Source organism: Charadrius vociferus, unplaced genomic scaffold (genome assembly GCF_000708025.1).
Source record: "Charadrius vociferus isolate BGI_N301 unplaced genomic scaffold, ASM70802v2 scaffold436, whole genome shotgun sequence".
NCBI classification, from domain to species: domain Eukaryota; kingdom Metazoa; phylum Chordata; class Aves; order Charadriiformes; family Charadriidae; genus Charadrius; species Charadrius vociferus.
Window position 1 is genome coordinate 802,184 of NW_009649187.1, and position 23,371 is coordinate 825,554.

The following is a 23,371-nucleotide window of genomic DNA, read 5'->3' on the forward strand; positions in this document are numbered from 1 at the left end:
CTGTCATGTAGCATGCTCCCAGTGAATACTTTATGAAGTCTTTATTTACATGGTTCCAAAACCATCTGTTTGCAGGACTGAGTTAAGTCTAAAGCATTGTGTTATTTCTGAAAACATGCTGAAAGAGGACCATAGAATACTATTAGCAGAGAGATGATTTGCAGTAATTAACTACTTAAAGTTGTCTGTTATCCAGGAAATGTTCTGGCTTAGTCCAACTTTTGCAGGGTACGGTTGTTATTGGATATGTTACGGAATATGAATTCATCTTTTCTATTACAAACGCACTTACTTTCAACCTCTCCCAACTTTATTCCATAGGAAAAGGCAGGCACTAAACTGCGGCAAGGTCAAACCCAGAATAAGGAAGTGATTCAGGAATATATTGCTGGGGCAGACAGCATTGCAGAAGATCCAGCAACCAGGGATTATGTTGTCATGCGAGCTCGGATGATGGCAGCAAAGTCAGTGTATTGGAAATCTGAAAAAAAAAAAAACAACCCAACTTAAAAGCAATTTATCTCTTTCGTTATATAGTGGTTTTGCCAAAATCTAATTATGTAGACTTTTTTGGCATCTTCATTTTGAATCATTAAATGCAGAGTAATCGTAACATTGAAGTGACTGTTCTTTCTCCTTTTGTCAGGTTGCTGGGAGCACTTTGTTGTTGCATTTGTGACCCAGGTGTAAATACTGTTACTCAAGAAATAAAGCCAGCTGAATCATTAGCTCAGCTACTGCTCTTCCACTTGAATTCTAAATCTGCCTTGCAGAGGATTAGTGTTGCATTAGTAATCTGTGAGTGGGCTGCCTTGCAAAAGGTAGGATGTTTCTGCAGCAAAAATAAATTTTGCTTACTATTTTAATCCACAGCTTGTCGTCTTCTACTTAGTTTGAAATAAAATTTCAGCTGATAAGCTAAAATGGTATTTATACATCCAAATACTAAAAGCTTGATTGTTAGACAATGGAGGAATACATTACTCTAGCAAAGTGCCAACTGTCAGAACTATGAATCAGTAAATATGTTACATTTCTTCTACAAATGAATCTGTTCTCAAGATGTGTGTTGTCTAAGGTCAGTGCTTCCTTTTAACATGACTATCTTCCCTGTAGTCACTGTCACTTCACTTCTAGTGGCAGACTGGATGTTTTGTTCGTAATCTTTAGTATTTTGGATTACAAATGTTAAGGTTCCCTCTGGAAACTGGATTTTTTTTGTAGCTAGATTGTGCTGTTTACTGCCCAAAACCAAACAAAAGAAATTGTGATTACTCAGACATACAAATTATGTCTTTTCCTGTTATAGGAGTGTAGAACTGTGGCCATTTGTGTGCAACCTCGTTTACTTGGGGTCCTTTCTGAACATCTTTATTATGATGAAATTGCTGTTCCTTTTACACGAATGCAGAATGAATGTAAACAACTCATCTCACTGTTAGCTGATGCACACGTTGACATTGGAAACAGAGTAAACTGCAGTGTATTTACGATAGATCAAGCTAATGAGCTGGTAAGTAGAGGCATGCCTGCCCTTCCTTCCAATCTATTCTTGTCTTGAAGTACATCTTCAGCATAATTATTACACAGACAGTAACTTTCAGAAATGATGTGGTGACTTTACACATCCTTTAACATGAAATATGTAATAGATAATTACCAATTCCCCTGCCGTGTTTACAGACTATGTCAAACTTAACAGGAGAAAAAAATGGCAGTGTTCTGATCCCCAGGTATAGATTCACTACTGAAATCTACACAGAAGAAACCAAAGCAGGCTGAAACTCTTACAAAGCCACTGTCAAAAGACTAGTAAATAAACTGTGAATTCTAGGACCTTCCCTGTCCACCTCCACCCCCCAAGCATGTGTTTTAAAGTGGTTTTTTTTTTCCTGGCTGTTCAATTGTTCAGTCTCTTTAAATCTGAAAATGTCAGTGTTGGATGTGCTAATAGAAGGTAGCTCTTGACATGAAAAGCTCTGTAAGTAAAAGTAGAGCTGATGATGGTGGGGCAACAAATAAAACATTTTTTCTTCCAACTCCAAACTGATCTTTTAATCAGAGAGAAAGATATGAGTATGGACAGATGAGGTAGGATATAAATGAGGAGCTTGTGGATTTGAAAGCCTGCAAATTAAAACGGGACTGGGGTGGGAGGAGTGTGTTTCTCTGGGGGATGAAGGAATGGTGATGGATGTGGTGCAGCTTGGGGCAGGGGAGAAGGGGGATTAGGATCCTGGATGTGTTTGTGTATGCAGGTGAGCTGCTGAGGATAAGAATAAGAGAAGGTTTAAGTTTGTACGGTTATGGCCATGATGACTGTTGCATGATGGATCTTGAAACTCTCAGATGGTAGCACTTATGTAGTAATACGCAGTAGCTTAGCTTGGAAAACTTAACATATCTTTGTAGTTATAGATAATTGTGTATATGGGCGGAGGGGATTATGGCTACCATCTAAAATGAATGAATTCCTAAAGTAAAGCTAGACAGAATCATGTGAGCTCATAGTCTGTGAAGCACAGGAGTTTTCACATACCCCAACTGTTCCCTCTTGAATCTGGTAATACAGACACCAAACATACTCTGCGTTATAGTACAGGTCTTCATGTATTAGATGTAAAAACCCTGTGTTCCTCCTTGCTATATATATTTTTTACATCTTTTGGTCATTCCAGTCATAGAGTTTATGTGGAGTAGAACTTGAGGTACTGACAGAATGAAGTAGTACAAGTCCAATAGTTGAAAAACTTGACCTGAACATTTAAAAATAAAAGATGAAAAAGAACAAAAAAAACCCCCAAAACCAAAAAACAAAAAAAACCCCACCAAAACCCTCAGACTAACCTTCTCAATAGCTGTCATCTTTCCTTTACTTAGGAGCCTACCAGTAGACTAAGTTTGGCGTTTCCATGATTCCACGTTGCTTTTAATCTCTTTCCTGTGAAAGATTTAAGGAACAGTAGACAGCCAATTGTGAGTGGGGGAGGATATGGCAAGTCCCGCAACTCCTGTGTTGTGCTGACTTTTTTTACTTAGTTTTATCCCAGTCTCTTTCCTCAAAAGAAAATAAGCTTAGAAACAACTTCTTCATGCATGGGACCTTGCACATCCTTTCTGGCCTCTTGTATTCATAGCATATTCTCCTTTGCTTATCTGGATATATCTGGCAGATACAGGATAACCTAGATTTGGAGGAGTATGTAAACTCCTCTTTTAGCTTTGGAAATCTAGACTTGAGATGTTCATAATATGCCCGATTTTCCCCTTGAGCTGCAGAAACTACATTTTGGAGCATTTCCTTCTATTTGCTGGAAAAAATTGAGATTATAATACCTGGTGAAGTGGCTTGTGTTCTGCCATGAAAACTGGTTTCCAGATGATAACCCGTTTTACAGTAAATGAAACAGATTTGTAACTCTTTCTTCCTTTTTATTAGGTTACTTCTGTTTTCAATGAAGTGACATCATCCTTTACTTTGAATCCTAAAATTCTACAGCAGTTGGACAGTAAACGACAACAAGTCCAAATGACTGTTACAGAAACAAATCAAGAATGGCAAGTGTTGCACCTGCGGGTCCATACATTTGCTGCATGTGCAGTTGTGAACTTGCAGCAACTTCCAGAAAAACTAAATCCTGTTATAAAACCCTTAATGGAAGCTATCAAAAAAGAGGAGAATACACTTGTACAAAACTATGTGGCTTCATGTATAGCAAAGTTACTTCAGCAGTGTACAACAAGGTCTCCTTGTCCCAACTCAAAGATTATAAAAAATCTCTGCAACTCCCTCTGCGTGGATCCACATCTTACCCCACTAGCAGCATGTCCTGCACAGCCTCAGAGTAGCCATGAAAACTCAAAAGGTATGATATCTAAGACTGCCAGGATTCTTAAAATAAGTGTGCTTGTCTCTGAACTGTTAATATGAGTATTTGAGTGAGTCTTGTTTTCAGTGTTTTTAAAATGCCAGCAACTGAGTCTTCATTTATTAGTAATTATTTCATTTAGGTATCTTAAATTACACACTGTGTGCAACTAATTACGTGTATAGTTTTCAGAAACTTTATGTATAAAAGACCTTTGTTTCAATTTTCAGTTATTTACTGTTGTTCAATTATTATACACTTAATCACATTTCATCTACATGTGTTTTGAAGCTTTTCATCGAAATTTAATCGGTATGGAAATTAGAGTAGTCTGTTAGAAAAAAGTCTGACTTGTGTTATGTTCTGTAGGCTAATATTAAGATAACACAAGATGAGAACAGTGTTGGAAAGGAACGAATCAAGGCCAGGCTGGATGGGGCTCTGAGCAACCTGGTCTAGTGGGAGGTGTCCCTGCCCATAGCAGGGACGTTATTCTACTCTTTGTACACAGAGTAGAATAACATTCATATCTGAAAATTAAGCTAATTAGCATAAATAAAAACATCAACAAATCCAAAGTTACTGATGGCATCTGCTATTGTATCATGATAGAAGTTTGAGCTTAAATTTTCTTGACAAGTCTGTACTGTGCTCTTACCAGAGTAACTACTCTGTACTTATATTTTTCCATCCTTGAGGACGATGACACGGGGGGTTTTTTTTAAGCACATTGAGATCTGCAGATGACTTGTAGGTAGCTATCACTTCCGCCTACATTTTAAACTGCAGCTTAAATCATTGTCAGCTATTCTCTCTTTTCCTTTAGGGCCCAACTCTGATAAAGATGGGATGCATCATACAGTTACGAAGCACAGGGGAATAATTACACTGTACAGACATCAGAAAGCTGCTTTTGCCATCACAAGTCGGCGAGGTCCTACTCCAAAAGCTCCAAAAGCCCCAATTGCAGATCTGCCCACTGGCAGTAGTGGAAGCATTCCTACAGAACTTGATGAGGTAAACTTCAAAAATTTGCATTTGCAACTTGCACATCCCCCCCTCCTTTCCACTAGTTTGAATTCACTGGAGTTGATAGCATTATAATAGGGATGTCCAGGATCTTTTCATGAGAGAACTGGGTTGACGAAAAATGTTGTGATGCAAGCAGCATATGTTAGTTGATGATTATGTGATGTTTTAAATCTTCAGTGTGTCATTAAGAAAATTAATACTCCTGAAATATTTTACATTTAGTACGGGATATAATTATCTCACTATAAATCCATGCAAATGGATTTCCACAAACTGTGCTGTGATTGTGTGCTGTTACCCATTTTAGTGTTGGTCATCTTGATGCGCAATAGAAGCTCTGAAGCATTACAAACTACATTTTAAATATGACTGGCTCTAGGATGTATGTGTGACTTCCACACTTGATAGGCTAAATTTTTTTGTTACTGTTTTATTCCTATAAAACTTCAGCATGTTTGATTCCTAAAGAGTGTTGTCGATTTTGTTCTTAATTATTTAAGTGATTTTTATCAGTGCTGCTTTCTGAAGATGGTGGGAGCAAGAGAAGGGGCTCAAAAACAAATCAAGTATTGCTTTTGGGAAGTCTTTTTAGCATGTTACTGTTCTTAGTGTCCCCTATATTGGCAATATCTGAGATTATGGAACTGGAATTAGTTGGAAAACCTCTTGCTGAAGTGGGCCTGTATCAGCAAAAGCCATATCCTCAGGTTTATAGGATTTAAATCATCTGCTGTAATAGACTTTCATTTTTTTACCTGTATAAAAAATAACTAACTTACAAAGAAAAAAAGTCTATCATCAAATGTGTCGTAGGTAGCTATAAACATAATCAGAATTGAATGCCTATATAACAATGGGAGCCACCTTGAAAATAATTCTTGTTCATAAATGTATCTGTCCTCACTACTTTGTTAAATTGTTTACTTCTAGGCTCAGAAGCCTTACGTTGTACAGAGAAGAGGAGCTGAATTTGCCTTATCTACTATAGCTAAACATTTTGGTGCTGAAATGGCAACGGGATTGCCACATCTCTGGGATGCTATGGTTGGTTCATTAAGGAACAACATTCACATAAATAATTTTGGTAATTACACTTCTGATTTAAGCTTGGGAAGGTGGTGGGGCTGGTAGGCTTGGTGCAGTATGTCAGTCTTAAACTGTGAATACCTTTTCTGTTTTTAACAGACCGAAAGTCCTTACTGGAAAAAGGAGATGCTCCTGCCCAGGAGCTAGTAAATTCTTTACAGGTTTTTGAAACGACGGCAGCTTCAATGGATACTCAGCTACATCCTCTGGTAATCATTTTCCAAACCAGTTTTGTATGAGGCAATTAAGTCTGTTCACTGCCAGTGTTTTAAATCTTTTTGTAAGGCTTCTTTTTAGGTTTTTTTCTAATTTTGCTCAAATGGTGTTTTTATTGAACTTGCTAGCCTGCCTGTTCTCCAAGTCCTGTATCCTAGTTGTGATAAACTGATGAAGACATAGCCTTCTAGCTTCAGCAGTTAAGCTGTTAGGCTTCAAAGCTATTTCTTCCCTGTTTCCTGTAGGATGTTAAATTCTGTATTTGTTTAAGCAGGTGGTAGAATAAACCACAAAAGCAAACATCTATCTACAGTTTAGACTCAGCCCACCCTTTTCTGGATGAGATGCCCAAAGAAGATTGTGTCCAGACTTTGAGTTATGACAGTATGTATGCTATTGTGTCACATTAAAATCAGCATCTCAACTCTCCTTTATTCTAATTCCAGATTTCCTAAACCTGGAGAACAGACAGGCTACCTGTGCAGGGAATGCAAAAATTAATGGGAGACTTGAGTTACCCCCAAGTAGACTGGGTTTAATTCATTTTTTTAATTATTTCTTTTTACTCACTACTCAATGTAAAAGACTTAATATCTTATATGCAGTAGTAGGCTCTGAACTATTTCTACTCAGGAGAGAGATCCTGGAGTTATGATAGTTCTGTGAAAGTATGAGCTGAATGTAAAATACCGGTTAAAAAAAAAGAGTTAAGAAAGAAACAGAACAAGAAAGTCACCATTATGCCTGCATCTGAATACATTTTTCAGTACTAGCTTATCTCCAGTACTATAGTTCAGAATAAATATAGTAGCTCTGGGAGAGGCATTGAGAAGGGAAACAAGATGATAAAAATACACGAAAAGGCTCCCATGCAAGGAATAATTAGGCCAGAACTCTGCCTGGAAAGGATGGGCATAAGGAACGGCTGTAGAATTCTGAGCAGATTCATATGGAACATACAGAATTGTTTCTTATCTATTTTAATAAAATACTGAAGTGATTTTGCATGAATTTAGCATACAACATGGGAAGACTTTTATATATATGTACATTATATATATAGATATAATGTGTAGTTGATGTGTAATTTTGGGGGTGTATTGAAACCTGTATACAGGTTTCAGAAAGAACAGAAGATTCATAGAAAACCAAACAGGGCAGAACTGGTTCATCAGAGCTAATATTTAGGGACTTCCACACTAGGAAAAACATGACTATCTAATATCTGACACAAAAAAGGTATTTGTGCTGATGGAAAAGGCATGTATGTACACAATGTGACCCCTTGGGAAGATGTGAATTTCCTTCTGGGTGTCTTTCTTGTTGCACAGAGTTAAGAATCCCAACATGGATAATTCATCTGCCTAAACGTAAATGGGATGAGTCTAGGACAAAGTCACTAGCTGGAAGGAATTCTTTAATCTATGTATCTGTATTTAAGCAATAATATTTTTTTTTATAAAAAGTCGAGTACTTAGTACTGTATTTTTCCAGTGTGAAACACTTCCGTAATTATCAAGGGCTTCTTTAATTTGCATTTTGACTAGAACCCTAAACACTTTATTACACTGAACTTTAACTGTATCAGGGAGCAATATTTGTTCAAAGTTCAATTGTCTTTCTCTTCCAAAACAGTTTTTTGGTTCAAAACAATCTTTTGGTTTGAAACAATTACATTTTGTGAAGGAGCCATTTCTAGCATTCTTTGGGAGACAACAGTGACTTTAAAAGACTGTTTACTTCAAAATAATTCAGTATTTTGTTTATAATTCATATTAACCTCCCCCCCCCTTCTTCTTTTCAGTTAATACAGCATTTGTCTCATCTTTATATGTGCCTTCAACATCCCAGCACTGCAGTGAGACACATGGCTGCTCGTTGTGTAGGTGTTATGAGCAAAATAGCTACCATGGAAACAATGAATATCTTCCTAGAGAAAGTTCTACCATGGTTGGGAGCAATAGATGATAACACCAAACAAGAAGGTGCAATTGAAGCACTTGCATGTATCCTTGCTCGAGTATTCAAAAATGCAGAAACCTCTTTGCAGTCGCATAATTTGTGGGAACAAAAGCTGCTGGCGGAGGAATGAAATAAATTGTTAAGCTATTTTCCTGCTGTAGACAAGAAACGGAAGAATCTTTCTTTTATATTACCTTTATTTTGTCTATCAGAGGAAGTATTGGTGGAGGTAATTCGGTTTCTCAAACGATGGAATTCACTGGGCTAAATTTAACTGGGTAGATCAGAGTTGTTCTTTTATTTCTATTGCTTTGTTAGTATAAATCTCTTTCATCTGAATGTAATGTATTAATGACTTCTTACCTATCGAGTGTGAAATCTGCCAGGTATATATGGATGTCAGACAGTACTGAACTGGTAAAAACTATTTCCTTAACAACTGATCCAGGTGTCATGGAACAGCTGGATGTTGGTATTGTTCCATACATTGTTCTTCTAGTGGTTCCAGTTCTTGGTAGAATGAGTGATCAGACAGACAGTGTACGTTTTATGGCTACTCAGTGCTTTGCAACACTAATTAGACTAATGCCTCTTGAGGTAAGCTCAAGTTGTAAGTATACCGAGTATGTGAACTGTCCTGTATCCACTTTTTCACCAGCCGTGAAGTCCAAGCTTCTGGCTTATTAAACGCTGAATAGATGTTGAGACCATATCAGATAATTGAAGATGTATTTTATAATGTAAAATGAGGAAAATTGGACCTTCTGTTAGTGATCTTCTAAATTAATGTTACAGTAAAATTTATCATTTCAACTGTGTACATAAAGTTAGAGTGTATATTAATTAATTTTGCATGTAATTCTGCTTTTGCTGGTTTTGGCTCAAAAATCTTAGGAGTTATATGTATGCTCTCCCTAGGTATGTGGTGTTGTGTATGTGGTGAAGAGAACTGCATAAAAAAAGCAGTAATAGAAATAGCATGGAGATAAGTACAGTTACTTATTCCCAGTCCTTAAAATCAAAAAGCCCCACCCTACAGCTTTGGGCAAAATAATACATCTATTATGATCCAGTAGTATTTAAGCAGTACAGATTTGCTTCAGTCTTTCACTCCTACTACAAGTTATATACCTCAGACACTTTCTGATACTGCGCTTCAAAGACTACAAGGCTTCTAGGTAACTTATTTTCGCCACCAGATGCTAATAGAAGACAGTTCAGAATTTGTTTGTGTGTTTCTCATGAAAAAGAAAAATTGTTAGTTTAATGGGTTTAGTATCTATTATCTCAACTTTTAATTTAGCATAATAGAACCTTAGAATCTGATAACTAGCAATCTGCCTTAAATGGAACACTTTCTATATGCTTACACTGAAATGTTGAAAAAGTTGAAAGTTACCAAAGTAGAAATGAATTTCTGGCACTCTGCCGTTCCTTCCATTGCCTTTTGCACCAGTGCTGCCCTTCCTGTGCATCTAAATACAGTCCTATGAAATACATGTAGCTTAGATTTTTTTTCTTTAAAGCTGTTTTGATAGAATTTAGTGAGCATCTCTTAAAAATGTAGACTACTTGTTTTACTAATTGTGTACAGATGCATAATCAGTTCATGTTTCTTTTCCATAGATACTCAAGAACTCACTTCACTTTCCACTTAAGGAAGTTCAGTATCAAATATTGAACTATATTAAATATGCAAACTTAAAGTAGATTAATAATGAGAGAAAATACCAGTATTGCTGTGGGACAATCTTGTGAATGCTAGCAATTTTAAATGTTAGGCCAAACAAGAAATTCAAATTGAGTGTAGTGGGGTTGGAGTCATCTCAGTGGAAAGAGTAGGGGTAGGTTGATAGGGACTATAGGGAAATAGATGTTTTTATGGGCAAATACTTCATTAAGGAATCCTTTTTTGAATCATAGGGTAGTTTGGGTTGGAAGGGACCTCTTAAAGGTCATCTAGTCCAACATCCCCTGCAATGAGCAGGGACATCTTCAACTAGATCAGGTTGTGCAGAGCCTCGTCCAACCTCACCTGGAATGTTTCCAGGGATGGTGAGATTGAGAACTTAACTATGCTCAGTTTCCTGTATCTTCATTCCCAATTTCATTATTCATTCGACCTTAAAAATGAAAATATGACTGAGAGAAGGATTGTAAGAGAAATGGTTTGACTTAATCTGTCCTGTTTTATTGACAAGTAATCATGCTGCAAGTTGACCATATTCTTAAACCGATTTAAATTGTATAGTATTCATTTTTCAGACATGTTCTTTTAAAAGAGAGGGTAGGAAGAGCAGTTGAACAAGTAGGTTGTTGTCTGTGTGTGTGTATGTACTTATATACCTTATTGGAACACTTCTAATGTCTGAAGTCTGGGTTAGTTTTCCCCCCTTCTTTATTAACCACATATGCAGTGGAATTATTTGGTAGTTTCTTCTCAGCCAGGAGCCCTCCCGAATTGATTAGTAACTTGGGTTTTGAAGTAAAGCTAAGTAAAGACGGAGGTGGCCCAGAAAACTGGGATGACAGATGTGATGATGGAAAATACCAGTGCCTCTTTTGCTACTGTATATTATTAGCAAGCAATAATGTCTGAGCGTGCTTGTCCCCAGATAACTTCTTTCAGCTTCTGGCCTGGTATGGGAAGTACCTAGGAAGCCAAGGTCTGCTGCTACCTGGAGGATCTTAAGTTTTTCTTTTTCCCAATAGTTTCCAACTGCTTGAATTCATCCTATGAATTTTAATCTAATTCTACTAATATGTGTAGGAGAAAAATCCATCTAACTTTGGATTGTAGATTGTGGCTAAGGAGAAACGGATGTCAACGGATTCTCTAGCCAGCCAGATAAACTCTCTGATTAGAGGCAGAATAGCTCAGTCCTCATAAAATCTTACAAGGATGACTAGGATTTCCCCTCCCTTATGCAATTGTGTCAAGCTTTTCAGAATGTCCCTTTGGGGCAGAATTTGTCTTTTGCACCCTACAGCCCTGGATGAGTTGATCTGCAAGGAATCAAACAAATACACCACTGAGTTTGGATTTGTACAATTGAGGAGATTGCAGATCTGTGCTATCTGTATGTTCAGAATGTCTAAGCTAGTATGAGGTTTTATTTCTTATTGCCTGTGTGAGAATTAAGTACTGTAGCCCTTATTACTGTTTTAAAAATCCTATCTTAGGCTGGTATACCAGATCCACCAAACATGTCTGAAGAATTAATCCGAATGAAAGCTAAAGAACGTCACTTTCTGGAACAATTATTGGATGGAAAAAAACTGGAAAACTATAAAATTCCAGTACCAATCAAAGCAGAGCTCAGAAAATATCAGCAGGTAACAGCTTATACTTCTATTGTGAAAGAGCAGTAAGTTCCAGTCTGGTAGGATTTTATGGAAGGGTGGGAGTTGTTCAGGTGCTTGGGTTTTTTTGCTTGTGGGTTTCTTGGGTTTTTGTTTTGTTTTTAGCTGTGCGGTGTGTATCTTGGATTCTTGGGTAAGGAAGAACAAATAAAGTAGTGCACGCCATTAATACTGGTTTTCTTTTAGCGCTATCTTTTTCCCCTCTCTGGATTCTCTCATTTTTCTCAGGGAATGGCCCATGAGCTGTGCCTTGCCAAGGCTGACTGTGGCAGCTGAACACTGCAAAGCCAGGCCCTGGTGTACTGTTTGGCCGCTTATGTTTTTCCCTTTTCTCCCCTCTGCCTTGAATGCGCTGTAGTGGATGCATTTATGGTGGGAAACAAGGCTATAGTTTGGCAGTGATGGATGATAGAACACACAGATGTTTGAACTGAACCTTAACTAGCCAAAAGCCAGTTTTTACTTCTGAGGCACTCTTTATTTTGTGATTTCAGGATGGAGTGAACTGGCTGGCATTTCTCAATAAATACAAACTTCATGGAATTCTTTGTGATGACATGGGCTTAGGAAAAACTTTACAATCTATTTGCATTCTCGCAGGTGATCATTGCCTCAGGTAAGCTTAAACAAATAACATTCTATCTTAAAGACTTTAATGATAGGCTTTATCTATGGTAATAACTGTGGACAAGTCCTGGACAACTGGCTGTAGGTAGCTTTGCTTCAGCAGGGGGGTTATATCAGATGACCTCCAGAGGTCCCTTCCAACCTCAACTATTAAATGAAAAACAATTTTTTGAATTTGTTTTGATATTCTTAAAGGGCTCAGGAATATGCAAGAACAAAACTGGTGGACAGTGTTCCTCTTCCCTCCTTGGTGGTGTGCCCTCCTACGCTCACAGGACACTGGGTGGATGAAGTGGGCAAATTTTGCTCAAAAGAATATCTTAATCCTTTGCACTACACAGGACCTCCTACTGAGCGAGCAAGGTAAGGCACTTTGCATTGATGACTTGGGTAGAGTAAAATACCACACATAGAATTTTGCAGTTCACTTTACTACTAAAGCATAGTTTGTGGACATGGTAAAACTTGTAATGGTACCTTTGAAGGCTGAAATAATAACATATGTAAGGAACACTTTGGTTATCATCTCCTCTTTTTATCCTTAAGATTACAACACCAGGTGAAAAGACACAATCTCATAGTGGCTTCGTATGATGTTGTGAGAAATGACATTGACTTCTTCAGGTAAGGATTGGTTTGTTTTCTGAGATTTTTAATAGCTTAGAATTTCATATGCTACTTAAGTCTATGTTCTTCCTTTCTAGAAATATTAAGTTTAATTACTGCATTCTTGATGAAGGCCATGTAATAAAAAATGGAAAAACAAAGCTGTCAAAAGCAGTAAAACAGCTGACTGCCAATTACAGGATAATTCTTTCTGGGACACCAATCCAGGTAATTGCTTTTCTTTTTTCCTAAGGAGTTGGATAGTAGTAGAAAACAAGCAAGAGGGATCTACTTTGCAGTCCATTTTATTGTGCTTTTTATCAGTTGTCTTGTTCAAAGTATAAATTGTAAAAAAAAAAAAAAAAAGCCTGTCATTGCCAAATGCTTGAAACTGTATCTTTTTCCTTTCCCAGTATACCCACGTATAGGGGAGTGTGTGCAGGATCTGTGGTAATAATTGGGCTCAAAAGTTGGCAACAACTTTCTCTACCACTTGTTCTTCAAGTAGCAGGCAGGGAAGGGGAGAGGGCATTTCCTTATGCCTCTAGTGAAATTAACAAGAAACTCCACTCTGAGAACTCTGAGTTTTAGGATTTGTCCAAAATGACCTGTCTGTGGAGTATCTGTCTCATCCATGACTAAGACCACTGGCATCTCCTGGGTTTCCTTGTCCAGAAGAACTCAGGGTGTGGATTAAGACATCAGACACAGCAAAAAGTCTATTTATATGTTAAAGTGCATGTACAGGTCTTCATGTAACTTAAGTTGGTGAAAGAGCCACCAAGTTCCAGGAGTTCAAAAGTATGTTGAAGTGTTATGTTTGTAGTGTTTTATAGGCAGTGTTAAATATGCATAGAAATGTTTCTCATAACTTGTAACAATTCATTACTTTGGAAAATAATTCAACAAATGTTTTTTTTATGTTCAGAACAACGTCTTAGAGTTGTGGTCATTATTTGACTTCCTTATGCCAGGATTTTTGGGTACTGAACGCCAATTTGCAGCTCGTTATGGCAAACCAATACTGGCAAGTAGAGATGCCCGAAGCTCCAGTCGAGAACAAGAGGCTGGTAAGGATCAAAGGTTAAGTCTTGGTCATCTTTTTTCTTCCTTTAAGTCTGCTAATGAAAGGAGAAAGTGTGGTCAGTTCTAACATAAGAGATTGGGGAGGGGCTGAATGTTTTGAATTTTTTTTTCCCTAAAATACTGCTTCTGTTGCCTTCACTAAGGGGTTCTTGCAATGGAAGCACTGCACCGTCAAGTTTTGCCATTCCTGGAGAATGAAAGAGGATGTACTGCAAGATCTTCCACCCAAAATTATTCAAGATTATTACTGTATTCTCAGTCCTCTACAGGTATGCTTAAAAAGTGACTGGAAGCTTAGTATTTTCAGCAGAGTGAAGACCACAAAGGAACTGTTTCTGTATTCCTGGGTCAATCTGATGTCAGCTGTGACATTCTCTGGGACCACAGAAATTGAAAGTTTTTCTCCTACATGTTTAAAAATTAATTTTAGTCCAGTTGCTCCATACTGGAGAAATACTCCACAGAGTATTTCTTTAGCTTAATTTCTGGCATCATTCTACAAGAACAACATCTAAACATCTGCAGATTTTTTTTTCTTTTTTTTTTTTTTTTAAAGAATACTTACCAAGCTGAGGGAAATTGCAAGAGAATCCACTGTTAATGTTGATCTTGCGCTACATATAAAATAGCTTTCTTGATTTATGATAATTCAGAACTTTAACTCAGAACTGGGGAAGACATACTCATTCTCTTGTCTGGGGCCTGGTTTACAGGTTCAGCTGTATGAAGATTTTGCCAAGTCTCGTGCCAAATGTGATATTGATGAAACAGTTTCTTCAATTTCACTGAATGAAGAAACTGAAAAACCGAAGCTTAAAGCTACAGGCCATGTATTTCAGGTACAGATTTCTTCAGTAACTTTTACTACCTAGTTCATTTATTTCTGGTAACTGTATTTCTGGGTTTAATAAAAAACGAAAATCAAAATAGTTAACTTACATATTTGTGGCGATTTGATCTAAGTAAAATATTTAGATTTTTGGATCAGATTGCCTGGAATGTGATGTGTAGCAATTATGCTTAAATTCTGATTTTTTTTTTGTCTTACGTTATATAAAACTGTCTTACATGTTTTACTGTGTTCTACTCAACTGGTGTTCAGCTAACTTTGTGGATCTTGGATACTACTCTCAATTAAGAACCGATTACCAAAAGCACAGAACCTCAAAACAGGAGGGAACTAATGTTGATCTCATCAGTTCTTACACTACAAAATTAAGATTCTAAAACATGAGCAAAAAATTTTGCTTAAGGTTAGGTCTGAATTTATGAAGGTTCATGGTCTTACAGAATTGTAGTTTAAGTCTTGGCTACATGGAAACAATAACTCTCAAAGGCTTTGCACAGCTCCCCAACCCATCTACTACATCACACACACAAAGGTGTGGGAATTGGTAGTCTTTGCACTGTTCCTAAAACAGGAACCAAGATCATTATGCTCCTAACAGTTATTGGATACTTTTTGAAATAGAGGTTTTCTTAATATAAATGTGGAACTTTATTTTAATGAAAACTTAATGAAAGTCCAAATTGCAGAATGTGGCTGAGTGGCCCCTATACTTAATCAGTTTTGTTCATCCTTTTTCTGTAACTACATTGCTGCTAACCATTCCTTTGAACTTCATTTCCTAAATAATTAAAGGCATTGCAATACTTACGAAAGCTATGCAACCATCCAGCGTTAGTGTTAACGACCCAACATCCTGAATATAAAAGAATTACAGAACAACTTGCAGCTCATAATTCATCCCTTCGAGATATCCAACATGCACCTAAGCTGTCTGCTTTAAAACAAGTAAGTAGGCTTGCATGTTGTGCCTTAAATTGCATAAATGTGTCTCTACTGATCTTACAATTTAAAGCTTTTGGTTTAAACTTCTTCAATGTGAAAACTGATCTGAAAACACTAGTTAAGCAGCAAATGAAATAGAGTACAAGGGGGTTTTAGGCATATGCCCTATTTTTCCTGTTAATTCAAGGGGGAGGGGAAGCATGAGCTTGCTTCAAAGTGATGTTTACATAATTTTTGCTGCCTTGTCAAAAACCTTACTTTCATTTTGTTTCTTACTCCTGTCCCTCTTGTTATACGGAAAAAAATTTTCTCCCATTTATTATACAGGAGACTATTAGCTTGATAAAGTTAGATTGCATTACATAAATTCTATTATAAGTAAAGCAAAATGAAGAGAATTACTATTCTGTCAACGCTTGAATTTTTCATAGTTTGACAGTGAAGCCAAACTTTGCATTATGTCATTTATGTGACTGTCATTTACAGACTTCCTTCTGTAGTTATTGTTTCTCTTATTTCTACTTTTGATAGTCAATCAATGTCAATATTTCAATGAGATCTACTGTCATTTTGATAATACACTTAACACTCTCTTACTTTAAGCTGCTGCTAGACTGTGGTTTGGGGAATGGTGGATCTTCAGAAAGCGGTACAGAAGCTGTTGTGGCCCAGCACAGAGTACTTATCTTCTGTCAACTTAAAAGCATGCTGGATATAGTGGAGCATGACCTTCTCAGACCTCAGTTACCTTCAGTTACTTATTTACGACTAGATGGCAGCATACCTGCTGGGCAGAGGCATTCCATTGTTTCGCGGTAAGCATATCCCTTCATAACCAATATGAGGCCAACTGTAATGAACCATATTATTTATACGGTACAAAATTGTTCCTTTGTCTGCCTCAAAAGCAGCTGAGGTTCAAGAATTCATTACTTAAGTGAAATTTACCATGCTTAACTTTTTTTTGTATGCAGGTTTAATAATGACCCATCTATAGATGTTCTTTTGCTCACCACTCATGTTGGTGGATTAGGACTTAACTTAACAGGGGCTGATACAGTAGTATTTGTGGAACATGACTGGAACCCAATGAGAGACCTGCAAGCCATGGATCGGGCACATCGCATTGGGCAGGTAAAAAACTCTTCATTTCTCACAAGTTTTTTTTTCCCTTGCTGAACTCCTGCTTCTTCGAATTTGGATATGGTGGTAGTATACAATAAAAGTGACATCTGGGGCTTTCCACCAAGCTTCCGTTCATACCACATTCTTGCAAATATGCCAGATGTTGAAGTGTGTACTTTGTTACCCTATCCCAAACTTGGTATGCCTTCTATTCTGTACTTCCTGACCTGCTGAGGAGAGGCCAGGAAGAATCACCCTTCAGTGGAGGAAGAGATGCAACTTGAGAGAAGGAACTGAAGGGAAGCCCCAAAAGGTTGTCCTTCTCTGATGCCTGGACAGAGAGAGATTGACCACTGTTAGTCTCCCTCTACAGCAGTAAAAAGCAGTGAATTCTTAACTTCCTGCATACAGATACAATTGCAGTTGCCTCTACCGTAGTTTCATTCTTTTCATCTAACATCAGGCAAGCTTATTGAGTACAGATACTGAAGGGTAACTCCAAGTCTACTGCTTCCGAGCTGTCCACAATGAATACTAAAAGGTTATGCTTTCTTGAATACGTAAGATGGTATTTTCTTATCTAAGTGTGCTTTTTTTCTTTCAGAAACGTGTCGTTAACGTATATCGCCTGATAACCAGGGGAACTCTGGAGGAGAAGATCATGGGTCTTCAAAAGTTCAAAATGAATATTGCAAATACAGTGATCAGCCAAGAAAATGCAAGCCTACAGAGCATGGGAACAGAACAGCTTCTTGATCTGTTCACTCTTGATAAGGTAAAGAACTATTTTTACAAATACCTGCCAAAAATAGAGAAAACTTAAGGAGAAGCTTTGCTTTGAAATGTAAAATTTTAATCAGGCTAACCCTTGAAGTTGGAATGATTAATAGTAGAGAGCTCTTTGAAAGAAGGAAGTGATATTTCCCCCAAAGAATCATCAGACTCGAAGAACGTAGTATATTCCTGAAAAAGTTATTCTGTGTATTAACTGATATTTTTCTTTTTCTTTGTGAAGGATGGAAAAACTGAAAAAGCAGATACCTCTACCTCTTCTGGGAAAGCATCAATGAAATCAGTACTCGAAAACCTTGGAGAACTATGGGATCAAGAACAGTACGACACTGAATACAGTCTTGAAAACTTTATGCATTCATTAAAGTAACCATCATATATTCGTAATACAACTGCTGCTAGTTCACGTATTTTCCTGCTGCTATTCAGCAAATTTCAAAGCGTATAGAGTGAACCCTTAGCTTAATGTGTAAATAGACTTATTGAAAGAAGAATCTTCAAAAGACTGGCACTAAGTAGTGTCACCTGTTTCACTGAGGAGTTATTCTGTCTTAAACGTTTGCACTGTATAAAAGAACTTTATATGTAAACATTGTGAGGTGGTTTGAATTTTACTTGTTCTGAACGGCTTCAAATTCTTACTTGGTAGAAGAATAAAACAAAGCAAGTTTTTACGTATGTTAACAAGTGTTACTTCTGTTTGAAGTTAAGTCCACCATTATTTCCCCTGTATCTATAATAGTTTTGTACAGTTGTTCCAGTGAGTTCAGGTTGTTCTGTGTACATTTTTTCTTTTAAACACAACTTGCTTTTATGGTGTATTAAAAAACAATTTTCAACTTAAACTTTCATTCAGATCATTTCAGGACTTGTATCACCAGAGGCAAAGCCTAGAAGCCTTGAAAGTATTGAAAAACTAAAGGGCACTAGATATGTGCACCCACCTTTGTATATTGAGTATAAATGTATTACGCTCTTCAGTCTTTTGACACCATCTTGAGAGAACAGCTGACTTGAACTTTTTAATGTAATGAGCTATATTAAATACAGGTAATGGCCTATTTGAGGCCACGTTTGCATCCCATTAGCAGGGGTGTACTTTTTTAATTTATCTATAAGGCTAGAATATAGCCACTTTGAGAGATGCATGTATTCAGTATGTTTCAATCCTATATATTTTTTGTAACTAGAAGAAGAAATTAAATATACAGACAGACATTTTCCAGAAGTAGATTTTACACTGTCTAGGATTCTAAAATCCATGCTAAAGTGACTGTTTACTAAACTGATGCATGATTTAAAGCTTCTTAAAAGGAAGAGGGAGGACTTTTTTTTCTTTAGGAGAAAATATACATAGAAATACCTACATTCAGTTTGAGGGAATTGAATAGTTGAAATTGTGTAACAAAGATAGTAAAGGACTTCAATAGCAGTGAGTGAGAATAACATGGCTGTATGTTACGCAGCTTTTTATAAAAGGGAGGCAGTAGTAAAAGTGTGTTTCTAGGTGTGCATATCTACCAGTATATGCACTTTTTATAAATATTAAATTATAGATAACTTACAGCAGTTGTCTGAATACATAGAATATATGTATAAATATAAAACCTAAGGTTTGTAGCTTGCTGTGTGCTTAAGCATCAGAGCTTAAAAACCACCGGAGACCTCAACTATGTAAAATAAGATTGTTTTAAAACAATATATATAAATCAAGACTGTTCTACAGCATTGGAGATTAATTAATGTCACATTTCAGTAGTTATGAACTGCCATATTGTAACTAAATTAGCATTCCATGAAAATAAACAAAACTGGGAATATATAACTTGTATGTGGTGTATGTCCATGTTTAGGTTTTTTTCTGTAGAGACGACTTTCACTGTAGCTGACTAGGTAAAAAAACTAATGTTTCTGGAAATTTCAACTGGATTACTAGTATTATATTAGTTCATTTCTACCTTCATACATAGAATATTTCTGTTGTACATTCAACTGATAATCCAAGTAGGGGGGGAGAGAAGATGGGCTTTGGTGTTCTGTTTGCACAGAAATTATAATGCTGGAATACTGGGTACTTTAGGATAACTCGGTGTGGTAATCAGGTGGTAGTGCCCAGAAATAACAAGATATTTGAATAAAGAGGCCTCTCATTTTAGTCATAAAACACTGCATGTGTTTTTATTCAGCAGTTTTATTAGTTGCAGTGGTAGGAACTGACTCCTATTGGAAAATAAATACGCAGCAAAGGAGTGCTTTAAACCAGTTATTCATTACATTGAGGTTGCTATGCAACCATAATACTCTTAGTGATGGCTCTCTTGGATATGACATCAAAAAGAGTCCTGCACCTGGAAAATGGAGTGGGGGGGAACAGAACCTAGAATAATTATTTCAAGATTATTCTATGTACTGACTGATCTTAAGTGTTCTGTGAGTTAACACTTTCACAATGGAAAACAGCAGGAACACTGCACTAAGTACATAAAAAACATTTTTAGTTACCTTAATATTAAACTAAGAGCTTTTCTGTGCTTTCTGAACTAGGAGACCATTTACCATGATCTGGCCTTGTTAGTGCAGTCTTCTCTGTGCACAAACTGGATTCACTTACAGCAAAACTCAAGTGAGAAATGTGCTTTTCACCTGTTCCATGAATATCCAGCTGGACCGGACCAAGATCTGGGCTGAAACAGAAAAGTGTTTTGTTTCTACACTGACATAAAAACTTCAAAGATTGCAGCGATGTCTGGTTCTCAGCACCAACCATTTGGTTCTACCTCTACTGCGGTGTATTACTTGCTAACAAAGACAAAGCCTAAACCTTGAATTGACTGCAAGTTCAGTCATTGCAGGCCCCAAAAAACATGACCTGTGAGTAGAACCACACGTGCCCAAGGCTTGATGCATTGTATGTAACTTGCACTGAATTACTAGTCTATATCTCTTATTTAATGGCATCAAAAAACCACCAATAGTCACCAAAGCCAGACCTCCAAATTAATGATGTAGTCCCAAATTCAAAGCTTGCTAATTAGTGAAAACTAAGTACCTCTTAGTGGTGACCACATTCTGGGCTGGAAGAACTGCTTTGAAACAACTGTATGCATTATGGTGCTTTTCAGCCAAACTTTAAGACTGCTTGAAATTCTACTTGAAACTAAATGGAAAACTATCTTATGCACACAGACACCAGGTCTGCATAAACATTCCTTCTGAAGTGTCTGTTATACTTAAACTAAGAATTCAATCTGACAAGTCTGTCTTCGTGCATGTCATCTTTGGAATCCATTTAAGCAAGAAACTGCTTGCTTTCTGCAAACAGTAGTTATGATTATTGCAGGGGATTTTTTTTTATCCTGCTCCCTAATGCTTTTCCAAGCATTAGGGAAAGGGTTTGGTTTTTTTCCAAGCTTGCAGAAATCAAAATTACACTGAAGATCCAAGGTCTGCATACTCATGATTTAGTTCAACTCAAAATAGTTCAAGTTTAGTCTTTTTCTTTAGTCCTTTGTACTAGATGCCCATCATCTCTAGAAAGGTTGCATTTTACCTTAAAATTATCAAATTTAAAGACAAATGCTTATACTTGCCATTAGTGGTATCCCCAACTTTACTACCATCCCATGGTTCTACAGGTTACTGAGGCAAACGAGCACATCTTTCTAATTAAGTCTTAATTGAAGCAGAAGTAGGGCAACTTAAGCCATGTTAGGAGCTCTGGAAAACTTCCAAGATGAAAACGTATTCACATATATAAGATATTATTTGCCATTTGTAAGCAAGTTAATAATGTAGTGTTAAATACAGCTAGGCATGCAGCATTAAATAGAGCTTTGGCATAGGTCAAGCTTTAAATCTTTTAAGGACCACAGCAATAACTGACTTGCAGCTGGTGATAAGCTGCTTTGTAATCAAAAGCTTGGAAGCGGCATTTATTTCTTTAAGCTAAGCAGGGAGATGCATTATAGTAAAAACTAATTCACCTTTTAAATTACATTTAAGCGAGTTACTTCAAGGGCGGCTCTCTGAGTATAAGCATTCTTAGATGATTATTCATCTGAATCTTTCAGTATCCTAGTAAAAGACGTGACCTCTGAATTTGTGTCAGAAACTGTATTAATTGGCTCCTTATCTTCTAGTGGCTTTACTAGTTCTTCAATATTCTCCTCTACAGCAGGTTTGGAGATATCTGTTCAGTTACACCATTTATTTTTAAGGCTAATTCACTGTTCAGGAATCAAGCTTTACTTGCTACTCTGGCGTACAAAACTGGAATGAAACCCTCATGGAACTGGGGGATTCTGCCCAACAAAGCAAAGTCTCCACTGGTGTGAGACTGACAAAACTCTCTCCAGTACAGGGATGTACCTCCTGGGAGGTGCTCCTCTGAGGACCGCACAGCAGCAGGGTAACAGAGCTCGAACTTCACACTGACATAACTCACAGTGATCTTGGGTGCGACCTAAGGGGAAGATGCATTTCTTCCTGCTGCAGTGTGCATGCACAAGCGAAGCCTTCTGCTGGCATGATGGTGGCACTAGGGGAGGGAAGGTACTAAACAAGTGAGCACATTGCAAAAAACAAAATGGCAATCAACAGATTTAGAGCAGGCTTTCAGTCCTCTCCATTCATAAGCCTTAAGCAGTAAACAACAAAATCTTAATTTTCATAGACTCATAGAAAAGGTCTCTTCCAACCAAAACTGTAAGACCATCAAGTCCAACCATTAACCTAACACTGCCAAATTACCACTAAACCATGTCCCTCAGCACTATATGTACACATCTTTTAAATACCTCCAGGGATGGTCACTCAACCACTTCCCTGGGCAGCCTGTTCCAATGTTTGATAACCCTTTCAGTGAAGAAGTTTTTCCTAATATCCATCCTAAACCTCCCCTGGCGTAATCTTTAATTTAAAATAGAGAGTAGAAGGTCTGTGCCAAGCTCCTATGTATCATTTTTTCTTGGTCGACAGCTAAATATACTACATGGAAATAGATTATTTTTTTTTTTTAAAGACCTTCCTTCACTAGCTTCTTGAAGTAGGAAAGAATCTCCATTTCTGTAGCACTCTCCCTTTTCTTTATTACTATATTGTCCAAAATGTAGCAGTTAATAAGAGCTTGGTTACCCTCTTAGTGCCTTGGGAATAGCAACTGCATGTGCCTAAAGCAATCAAAATCTTAGGAAAGCAAAATGTTTCAGTACTCTACTCAGCATTTTAATATTGCTTAAATGCTACAATAAGTTATCCAAGTTTGGATATTTATAACTGTTCAGCCATGGTAGCCCTGTGCAAAGAGGAAATTATGAACTGTATTTATCCTTGTTCAGGGTGAGAAAAATATGCTTCTACAATGCAAATGTCTCTATAAACTAACTTTTATGCCAAAAACTTGTGCCTGATTATCTATAATGAATTCCACAAATGCACATGCTTCCAGCTTTTACTGTGGAGAACTGGTTTGTGTTGGGTTTTTTTTTTTTAATTACACACAACTGTGCATTTATTTGCAAGGCATACTACTGAAACCTTGAAATGGCACATCTTCACATATTACCTCCACAACAAACACACAACAAAGGGTTTAAAAAGGAATTTACTTCCTACAGAAATACTAAAGAAGAGTTAAATAGGGGTGAAGCTGAACAAAGATTACCAAGGCATACAAGCTCAAAAAGAAAAATGAAGTTACATGGGCTAAGGGTATGTAGCTCATCTTAAAAAGACTTGTTGACTGAACAGAAAATGCTCTTGCTGCCAAGATATGCTGTGCTCTGGAACATATTTTCAGGTAAAAGACAGTATGTGC

General features: G+C 37.1%; 1 protein-coding gene across 1 annotated transcript in view; it reads left to right on the plus strand.

Moving 5' to 3' along the window:
• Positions 1 to 18,231, plus strand: part of BTAF1 (BTAF1 RNA polymerase II, B-TFIID transcription factor-associated, 170kDa) — a 52,514-nt gene extending 34,283 nt beyond the window's left edge. The window contains 23 exon segments of the mRNA XM_009888786.1: positions 322 to 464; positions 647 to 821; positions 1,310 to 1,513; positions 3,440 to 3,866; positions 4,696 to 4,886; positions 5,832 to 5,985; positions 6,087 to 6,196; positions 8,008 to 8,209; positions 8,614 to 8,762; positions 11,349 to 11,501; positions 12,023 to 12,144; positions 12,351 to 12,518; positions 12,702 to 12,779; positions 12,860 to 12,989; positions 13,690 to 13,831; positions 13,991 to 14,036; positions 14,038 to 14,116; positions 14,561 to 14,686; positions 15,490 to 15,642; positions 16,243 to 16,454; positions 16,614 to 16,773; positions 17,369 to 17,539; positions 17,780 to 18,231. Of these exon segments, the coding sequence (XP_009887088.1) occupies positions 322 to 464; positions 647 to 821; positions 1,310 to 1,513; positions 3,440 to 3,866; positions 4,696 to 4,886; positions 5,832 to 5,985; positions 6,087 to 6,196; positions 8,008 to 8,209; positions 8,614 to 8,762; positions 11,349 to 11,501; positions 12,023 to 12,144; positions 12,351 to 12,518; positions 12,702 to 12,779; positions 12,860 to 12,989; positions 13,690 to 13,831; positions 13,991 to 14,036; positions 14,038 to 14,116; positions 14,561 to 14,686; positions 15,490 to 15,642; positions 16,243 to 16,454; positions 16,614 to 16,773; positions 17,369 to 17,539; positions 17,780 to 17,926 (3,642 nt within the window). The 3' untranslated portion in view covers positions 17,927 to 18,231.
• Positions 18,232 to 23,371: the final 5,140 nt, after the last annotated feature.